The following is a 10,393-nucleotide window of genomic DNA, read 5'->3' as shown; positions in this document are numbered from 1 at the left end:
GAGGCATAATCGTGACAATGTGGAGACAGGTTTTCACACTCCAAAGTGAATTCAAATCACAACTGTGATTAATTCCTTTTTTTTGTCTTTAATTCATCACTATAGTCCTGAACTTTGATTTCAAAGAATTCCTGTAACTGTGGAGCCTGCGAACAAACAAGTCTGAATATGCCTCTCCACACTGTCAGTGCTCATAGCTGAGTGCCGGCTTGAGTCGAGTCACATTCCAGTGTGGAAAGACCGCAGGTAGGAGACTGGTGAAGGGAGAAGGTAAAAAACAAAGGATGAAAAAGAAGAACATACATGAGCCAAGAACAGCAAAAGGGAAGGAGGACAAAATCACGGCAGTAAGGAAACCATGTTGGTTCAACGCTGCTGGCTGATGCTGCTGCTGGTCGACTGCCACCACTGGATCTCAGGTAGAGTGGGAGTGGAATACGAAGGCCAGTGCGTGTCTTTGTGTGTGTATCTGAATGATACACCCTTATTCCAAACTCAACTTGAAGAAGTGGGCTGTTTGTAGGAGCTGGGTGAGCGTAGGTGTATGAAATGTTTTGGACAGCTCTTGCCGCCTGGCCTCCTCTGGCCCTGGACATGTCTCCACCTGTGCTCCCAGGAATGTCATACGAAGGAGCTGCAGACAAAACAGACACGAGGCTTTGCCTCGATAAACAAGACTCACAACGACGGGGCAACACAGTTGCACCATTTTGGGGAAAGTGGAAGCAACTCTCAAGGTTTTCTCCAGCTAACCACAAATCTCAACAAGCAGTCAGCAGTTGGCAGATTGATTTTAAGGGTATTTGCAATTTCACGTTTTTGCTTTAATTTATAGGTCCTATTGGGAAAGGGAATGTGTTCTGCAATCAACATGTTGTTGACCTGAACATTAGCTCTGAAGACACAATGAAGTCATCTGTCGTTGTGTCCTTGGGCAAGACACTTCACACTATAATAATATACGACTTAATAATATACGGTCACACCTTGAAAGGCCCTACATAAATGCAAGTTATTATTATTATTGTTAAAGACAAAAACAAAAGACTATGAGTATTTTCAATATTCAAAAGTTACTGGATGAGTCATTTCCTATTAAAACACAAAATAAATTTGTAGCAACAGCATATGGAGCTAGAACAGTCTCATAATTCACAAACGCACAGGACAAGTTTTACAAATGCACAGACCGATTTGCAAATACACACACCGTTTCACACGTGCACAGAACAATTCACACGTGCGTAGGACAAGATATACAAATGTATTTTTGATGCACACACAAATATAACCTGATTTACAAACGTTTTTTTGTCTGTGAGCTGCGCTGGATTTGTGTGTGACTTTTGAGACTCCTCTGACGTGACTCGATCCACAAATACACGGTTTTTTTAACACGGAATGATCTGCAACCAATCAGATGTCTTCATTTGTTCCAGCCAATCATATGAGCGCACCCCACGTGGGGGACGCAGAGCAGTGGATAAAACACGACTTACTCTAAACCAATCAGATTAAAGGGGCGGATACACCTGCTGTTTGAACTGCGTTAGCGCTGTTCACTTAGAAAAGTGATTAATATTTCGAGTTGGTGGAGTAAAGATAAATAAACAGCAACAGGAGATAAAAGATAAATAAACAGGATGGAGAGGAGATCACTGTTCTGATTTTCTTGTGATCTTCTTGGTAAAGAAAACAGCGCGATCTGAGATGGTTTGTGGGGCCGTTCAACCAGAGCCGTCAGGAGACTGCACTCCAAGTCCTGCCGATGCAGCAACTGATGATGAAAAACAGCAGAGTGTGTATGTATTTGAACTACAGGTGTCTTTCAGGAGAACGAGCCTGTTGACGGGGGTGAATATTGCTGCAGGTCGTTCTGGCTCTGGCCGCGAGTGGCGCTGGTCCCGGTCAGACACCAGCTGACCACAGTGACCAGACGTGGAGGTCAGAAACAAGCAGCTGTTATCCTCACATTCATGATGTGACATTGCCACCACACAGAGACAAACATGTGTCAGAACAGCGGTGGCAGATCAACACATTCCCGGTGCAGAGTCATGCATGGGAAGATGCAGCCGTGATGATGCTGTTCGGGGTTTAGTCCACCGATCATCAAACATCTGAGCTGGATACAGAGGTTCTTCGTTTATCAGTCGACTGATACCGACTTTACTCCAGATATTTCGGTAAATTAATCTCCTGACATGTGCGTGCTGCTCCACCTGGCCGCTGCAGCTCGTCCGTCAGGTACCGCAGCAGCTGCTGGTCTGTCTGGTTCTGAATCAGCGGGACAATCCCATGTAACACGTAGTCAAACCAAACGGAGCAAATACATAAATATCTCCGCTGTTTTTCATCATCAGTTGCTGCATCGGCAGGACTTGGAGTGCAGTTTCCTGACAGCTCTGGTTGAACAGCCCGACAAACCATCTCTGATCGCGCTGTTTTCTTTAGATCACAAGAAAATCAGAACAGTGATCTCCTCTCCATCCTGTTTATTTATCTTTTATCTCCTGTTGCTGTTTATTTGTCTTTACTCCACCAACTCGAAATATGAATCACTTTTCTAAGCGAACGCAGTTCAAACAGCAGGTGTATCCGCCCCTTTAATCTGATTGGTTGCAGATCCTTCCGTGTTAAAAAAAACGTATTTGTGGATCGAGTCACGTCAGAGGAGTCTCAAAACTCACACACAAATCCAGCGCAGCTCACAGACAAAAAAACGTTTGTAAATCAGGTTATATTTGTGTGTGCATCAAAAATACATTTGTATATCTTGTCCTACGCACGTGTGAATTGTTCTGTGCATGTATGAAACGGTGTGTGTATTTGCAAATCGGTCTGTGCATTTGTAAAACTTGTCCTGTGCATTTGTGAATTATGAGACTGTTCTAGCTCCATAACAGCAAGCTAGTCCATAAAATTAAAGGCATTAAAGGAGCCAAACTAATCTTTTACATCCTTCATGGGTAATGATTTTGTACAAGTGGCAAAGTCCAGTCAGTTACTTTTAAATATTTGAATAGATAAGAGTTTTGCCAGTTATGATTGTAAACATAAGCGATAAGAGTGGAGTAGCTTATCAGGTTTCCTTCTGCAAGCTGTGAAGGTCTGGCAAAAGCCAATTATTTATCGTTATAGTGGGAGCTGGAGCTGTACAGTAAGTGCGTAATTCTTAAAATTCCCTGGAAACCAGAAATGGCTGTGTCAGCAGCTTTTTACTTCAGCTGCGTTGTCATGACATCATGTGCCAATCATTATCTCAAGGTAACAAAGCTGTTTTATCTTGAGAAGTTTGCGTTTTGTTTCCTTCTGACAGGATGAATTAACATGTTCATAACTCAGGTTTGAAGTCAGACTTGTGAGCATTGGGATTGTTGGAGCATGAAAGATTTCAGTTTTCATGAAAGCTGCTGTGACTGTTGGAGGAACACCAAGTTAAGGCGTGAGTCTTGTTTTCTGAAGTTATTTCATAGGAGCAAAATATATTTTCTCTCCCAAATCAGAGGTTAGGTGAACGCCGTATCCCTGCTTCAACCAGCATGTTCAAATGGAGACCCCATCCACACCATCACTGAAGAGGAATAACATTTTTGAATGTTGTCAGAGGCTTAAAATAGCTTGATTGCCCCAAGTGCTAAAATGAATTACAGTTTTGTTATAAACGCATATTCACACTGTTTTGATTCACATTGTTTTGTCTCTAACGAAGGTTTACACTTCCCACCATCGATTGATAGAAGTGAAATATTCCTCAAACATGAAAGTGTGTTTTAGTGATTACAAACGAGTCCAGCAGTTATCAGAACAAGACAAACTTTATGTTGACATGAAGCAAGAATCAGCTTGTGATTACAAGTTGACAGCACTGAAGAATAATGTTTTCAGACTCTGCACTCGTCCTCTTTGATCTGATATGTTTTCCTTCTGTTCTGTGTGCTGACCTTTCCAACTTACTTTTCTTTGTAGTGTGGGTCCTACACATGACAAATTCATCAGAATTTTTGTCTCAGCTTAAAAATATACCCACAAAAAAGACAAATAACACGAATCACATCCAACTAAGGAATCTGTGTCCTCTCTGTCTCCCAGCAGGCGCCGTGAGCAGCATCAGCCCGTATTTGACACATTATGAGGTCTTGTCATACGACCGAGAGGATCTTCACAGGAAGCACTTAAGAGCCAGGAGGGCCACGCAACCTCAGGAGTCAACACTGCATTTGGATTTCACAGCTTTTCACAGGTAACTTTGTTTCTCTCTCATGGACAACAGCTTCAAAAGCACTCATAAGTGAACAGCATTTCTCCTTCTGAGCAGCCTCTTTTAACTGTAAAACCATAACACATGTCAGCCATTAGTCACTTATTAGTCCACATTTGCAGGCTTTGTGATAGATCTGCATACTTCCTGCAATACTACAATGCTTTGATCACATCTGCAAGCTGTTTGTGTTTTTGTCTCTTTCAGAACTTTCCATCTGCTTCTGAGGCAAGATGCAGGGACATTTCCAGAAGAATTCACGGTGGTCACTGAAAACGGCCCCGCAGCAGCTGACCTCTCGCACATTTATTCAGGAACACTTGAGGGTGGGTATGATATTGTTATCCAGAGGTGTCAAGTAACAAAGTACAAATACTTTGTTACCTTACTTAAGTAGAAATTTGGGTTATCTATACTTCACTGGAGTAATTATTTTTCCAGACGACTTTTTACTTTTACTCCTTACATTTTCACGCAATTATCTGTACTTTTTACTCCTTACATTTTAAAAACAGCCTTGTTACTCTATTTCATTTCGGCCTTTAAGAAAAAACTATCCAGTTAAATTGCTCCATCTGGATAGAGTGAATTTGGTTGTGGTTGTTTCAGATGTTCTTGTCCAGTTTTGTTCTTACATCCGTTGCCCTCAGATTCCTGCAACTAAACTTGGATGTACATTCCAATAAAGGTTAGGATAAATGATAACATGCCTCTGAAGTTTGACTTTTTGCACCTTTACAATACTAATAGGCAAGTAGTCATCATATCTTCTGCTCTCTGAAACACATGTTAATGCTCAATAGTACACATATATGGTTATTTAATATATTTGCATTATACTAAGATTCATTCATTTCAATGGCTTTTGTCCTTAATGGCTTTTTTCCCCCTTACATTACTTTTACTTTTATACTTTAAGTAGTTTTGAAACCAGTACTTTTATACTTTTACTTGAGTAAAAAACTTGAGTTGATACTTCAACTTCTACAGGAGTATTTTTAAACTCTAGTATCTATACTTCTACCTGAGTCATGAATGTGAATACTTTTGACACCTCTGTTGTTATTCGGCATCTATTTTTCTAACCCTTTGCTCATCACTTAGATAAAATACGTACACATTTACAATAAGTGGACTCCAACATTAAAATGACTGATACTTTATATGTTCTATTGATTCTATTTAAATCCTGTATCTTGTTTCTTTTATACTCACCAGCCACTTTATTAGGTACCATACTCAGCTGAACCAATCACATGACAGCAGCTTCATGCATTTAGGCTAAGAGATTTGTTTGGGTTTAAATTGAGCATCACAATTGTTTAAAAAATTAAATTTATTATCCATCTATGATATTAACATACTCCAATCATGTGCTTTCATTTACAAATGCACTTATCTTGCAAATATGCTTCCAAGTACTTTCAAAGATTTTTTTAAGATCAATTCACAAATTCATAACTATAATAGACAATCTGAGGATCTCCATTCTTCATTCAGTCGTACCAATAGCAGTCAGTTCTCCATCAAAGACAGAGGTTCCTCACTCTGGAATTCGCATATACTTATTGCTAAATCTTCACTGTCTATTAGTAGTTTTACAGTAAACAGAGATTGAAGACCAGCCTTATGGATCAAGCGTATAGAAGTGCTTCCACTTAATGTGGACTCACTTCTGCACGTGCACATACACACGCACACACACACACACACACATACAAACACACATGTGCATGCTCACACGCAAGCACACACACTCATCCAACCGAGAAATTGTTTGGAAATATCCATCTTATTTGAACGCTGTTTTTGTACTTGCTGATTTTATAATGTAATGTATTATCCTGGTGAGAACTTTGAATAAGCCCATTTAGGGCTTCCTTTCTCACCTGCACATATTTTCATGCTTTTATATTCATTCTAACTTTTGTACCATTTTTCATGTTGTGCAAATAAACAAATCAAATCAAATCAAATCAAAGAAAGGTGATATAAATCTACGAGTATTCAGTCCCATACTCAGCCATTCTCTCATCCCCTCATCCTTTATTACCTTCTTGGTTCTCTATGTTGACTCTGCTTTGATGTCAACTGCAGCCCTGTGAGCTGGCATCCTCTTACATCCATCATTGATCATCATAGTCAATGTGTAACCCAGGGAGTAACTTCCACATCCGTTATGAACCAGTGGAGGCTGACTCCATCTCCGTCAGCCACCATGTTAAAGTTTCCATGCCTAAAAGTCATCAATTAGTCTTTCAAACAAAGTTAAAAGTGATACTTTTTTCAAAGAAATACTTTTTAGTGTCACTTTAGGGGAATTCCCAAGGCAGAAGGTTGTTCATCGCAGTACTGGTAACATGAATCTAATGAGGTGGTTGGTGTATGGATTCATCAGTAAGAATTGCTCTTTTTCATCTTTCTAATCATACCATATTATCTCTCCTGACTTGGTGTTGCAGGTGAACAGGGTTCAGCCTGCCATGGCTCTGTGTTGCAGGGGCAGTTCGAGGGAACCATCCACACTAACAAAGGCACTTATCACGTAGAGCCGGTCCACAGATACGTCAACAACGCCACAGATAACCACTCTATAATCTACCACGAGGATGACTTGGGTAAGACTGCTTTCACTGGGCAAAAAAATTGCAAAAAATGTAAAAAGGTGGTTGCTTTCCGACAGTTTCCAGCATAAGAAAATAAAACTTATGCACGTATGTCTGGAGACAGAAAGCATCCAAATTACGCCTCGCGGCCATAGACAGTTTTCCAGACCCAGCCAAGGACAGGCTCAAAAAGACTCTTTGCTACATTGATCTGTTTCAACAGAATGATCTGCAGCCTTCTTGGCAGTCTCAGAGAAAGACAAACAAACACTGCAACACGTTTCTTCCCCGCTGTGACATGTCCCCATTGCTCTTGTCTTCTACAATATCTGCAGCCCCCAGCTGTAGTTACTGCTGGTCAGTAAACTATGTAGTGGGAAAGGAGTTACTGTATCATTAGAGACTATCTCGAGGCGGGATGAGGCTCTCCCTACCTCAGAAGCTGGTGTAAATCTTGTTAGAGGAGGAGTAAAAGTGAAGTGATTTAAAGATGAAGGTATGAAAGCAAATGAGAAGGATGAAAGAGGGAGGAAGTGCAGCAAAAGAAGAGAATAATATGATGCAAGTTCCTAAAAGGCAGAGAGAGAGAGAGAGAGAGAGAGAAAAAGAAAAGATCAGTACATCAAGTTTCTAGAGATATTGGAAGTTTTTGGAAACAGTTTCTTTGACGACTGATTAAAATGAAATCTTGATGGCTTTCTGATTATGTTTGTGATTTTGCCAGATGGAAGTCATCACAAATCTGTCAATACGGGGCTGTGCATGTGTATTTCTGGGTGTGTGTGATCCCCTGGCTGCCTGGACATATTTCCATTAGTACTAGATTAGTTCCAAGAAAGCATTTTACTGGAAACTTAGCGCAGATTGTGCCAGAACCCCCTCCTCGCCGACAAGCCCCCTCCCCAAGTGTTTGTCCTTGAATCTACACAGACTCTCTGGCTGCCTTCATCTCCTCTCCACACGCCATATCTTGGTTCTGAGCTGTAGAAAAACGTCACTTTGGTAAATGCTGCGGCCGGCATCCTGTTCTTTCATGTACGGGCCGGCACATCAGCAGGAAGCCGTGAAAGATCTAGATGTGACAATACAGTAGACGTACAAAGGCTCCAAACAAGGTGGTAAATTAGGGCTTAAGACATTGACATAATGTGTGTATTTTCCCTTCCTGTGGTTGTCTTCTGGGGTCCATGGGTTCCATGCAAGAAACTATAAATCCCATGGGATATTGGGGGCCCGTGGGATCTGGGCTAAAGGGCACTTTTTTTGTAGATTAACAGTGTAGAAATATTGGGACAACTGGCTGCAATTAATACATATGTATAATGTTAAACACTTGTTTTAATCAATGAAATGATTACAGGTGTTGAACCGCAAATAGCAGTATTGAGATATTACGTAAAAACTTGTTCCCTAAATAATCAGAGAAATTATACATTAACGATGATTCCTGTCCATATGGATGTATTAAAGGAGGTAAAGGTGAATTTTTTTATTTTTATTCTCACATTTGGGGATATCTTCTTCTAGAACCTCGTTTGAACCTCCCTGTCACTCTATTTGTCACAAAGATGTTTTTCAATTTTAAAAACCACATTGCCTCTCAGTCATGTATGAGGGAGTGCTTCAAGGATTCCTTATGATCGTATCAAATCCCTTGTTGATGTTTTATTCCTGGAAAAGTTTAAAAAAACAAACAATTGGTACCGATTTTGGACTCCACCATTCTGCAGTCAGACAGACTACGGAGGAAATTGACGGAAATTAAAGAACCTTTTAACCCTCCCAGGAACTTTCCCCAAAGATCATATCGAAACCAGGGAGGGTAAAAGTTTATGATGTCACATCGGATCTCAAACAATAATGAGATTTTATGTCAGGAAGAAATCAACATTCTTGTTTGTGCTGATGTTTAATGTAGATAGATATGGGTGCTCTTGCCTATTTTGGTAGGCTGAGGTAATTTTGATGTAGTGGAAACAAAATTGCATCATATTAAATCCCCACCATTAAAAAAAAACAACTCACAATTGCCTCCACTTCTTAAAGCTTGACACGTACTACAAGATAAGCGTCACTGGTTTGGTGGAAATCCTCTCATTCTGAAGGGATCCTGGGACTTCTTGATCACGCCACAGACTCTGACTAGATTTCTCTGTGCTATGAGGTTAAGAGAGACAAAATCTGGTTGGAAGATTGTAAACTGACGTGCGCTTTACTTTTGAAAATTGGTGCAAAATCTGCAATCAGGTTATATCATCTCTAAAGTTTCATCCAGCAGCCCCAAATTTTTTAAGTTCTAGATTAAAACAAAAAATATCCAAGCACTATTGCAGTCATTTTGTCATCCTCGTTGTCAGTCATCTTTGTGTTCACTTAAGTTGCATTTGAGTACAGAAGATTTTGTGTTGTTTGATGCGTTCACAGTCGGGACTGAATCCTGCTTGATTTGTCCGGGTCGTATCGGAGCGTTCCACCCACGACAGCAAACTGTTACGTCTGTAAATGTTTCATAGTCATATGTGTGGTCCTTTACATTTTGAAAATCTGCTACAATTATTAAAGTCTGTTAGTGTGGACCTGTCACAAGGACTGAATTTCTCAAACTTGAAGTTAATTTGCAATTGAGAGCTCATAACTGGATGATTTTTTGAACCAGCCAAATTGGCCTTTGTGATACACACAGCATAAGATAGAACAAATCTGCAAAGACCTGCCCGGAAATGTCTCTGGCAACCATGTACTACACAACAGTCATACCTGTATATGAGCTGTCTGCTCAGGGCTCAGATGAATAACTGTCCAAACATATATTGAATGTCTTACTGTTTAGAGTCTGAAAAGCGTTCAGAAAGAAAGGATGCAAAATTCACTTCGGACTTGTTTCTTTCTTCATGCTGTGAGACTTTTGACTTGATTATACTGTCACTGATACAGCCTTCAAAACATGTGTTTTTTTGTTATATGATCTTGATTGTGTGAAGATCATTGAATTAGGTCTCATACTAGAGAGTTGCTTGAGCTGCCCTGTAAGGGATCCCAAACACATTTCTTTGTAATGCTCTTGGTTGCCCACAGGATTTGAGAAATGTCTGGTGCTGTCTAGGCTCTTTGTGCAGTATCAGTATGAGAAAATCCTCTCAGTATTTTGGATTTGAGTATTGGTTTGAGCTTGTTCTGATACCGTGATTTAAGAAATTAGGAAAATTTTGCTCTGAAAGCTGAAGACAGCTTGGTTTGCATGTATCCACCCATACGTGCATCTATGCATCCATTAACTTCCGCTCATTCAGGTTTGACTCAAAGGCTCTGCTTAGCAGCAGGTTATGCAGAGACGCCCCGACCTCGCTCCCTCCAACCTCCTCCTCCAGGTCTCATAGAAGGAGATGTGGCATGTTGACCCTTGGATTCTGAAAGTGGCTCTCGATTTTCATATATATTGTTTAGAAAATAAAATAACATATTCACAGAAGTGGGATGCATCTTTGTTTTACAGGCTTCCTATAGAGAAAAGGGCTTATATCAGCAC

At 40.4% G+C, this 10,393-nt stretch overlaps 1 protein-coding gene across 2 annotated transcripts in view; it reads left to right on the top strand.

Annotated features, from left to right (window-relative positions):
• Positions 1-217: 217 nt before the first annotated feature.
• si:ch1073-396h14.1 (disintegrin and metalloproteinase domain-containing protein 10) overlaps positions 218-10,393 on the top strand; it is a 37,896-nt gene continuing 27,720 nt past the window's right edge. The window contains exons 1-4 of one of the 2 annotated variants that reach the window (XM_061738200.1): positions 218-419; positions 4,096-4,243; positions 4,469-4,587; positions 6,724-6,879. In XM_061738200.1, coding sequence (XP_061594184.1) covers positions 359-419; positions 4,096-4,243; positions 4,469-4,587; positions 6,724-6,879 — 484 coding nt within the window. In that variant the 5' untranslated portion in view covers positions 218-358. Of the gene's footprint in view, positions 420-4,092; positions 4,244-4,468; positions 4,588-6,723; positions 6,880-10,393 lie in introns of both variants that reach the window. The other variant, XM_061738199.1, reaches the window with a different exon arrangement.

Source organism: Cololabis saira, chromosome 13, assembly GCF_033807715.1.
Source record: "Cololabis saira isolate AMF1-May2022 chromosome 13, fColSai1.1, whole genome shotgun sequence".
In the NCBI taxonomy this organism is placed as follows: domain Eukaryota; kingdom Metazoa; phylum Chordata; class Actinopteri; order Beloniformes; family Belonidae; genus Cololabis; species Cololabis saira.
The sequence above is the reverse complement of the archived record's forward strand: the minus strand, read 5'-3'. Positions and strand labels throughout refer to the sequence as shown.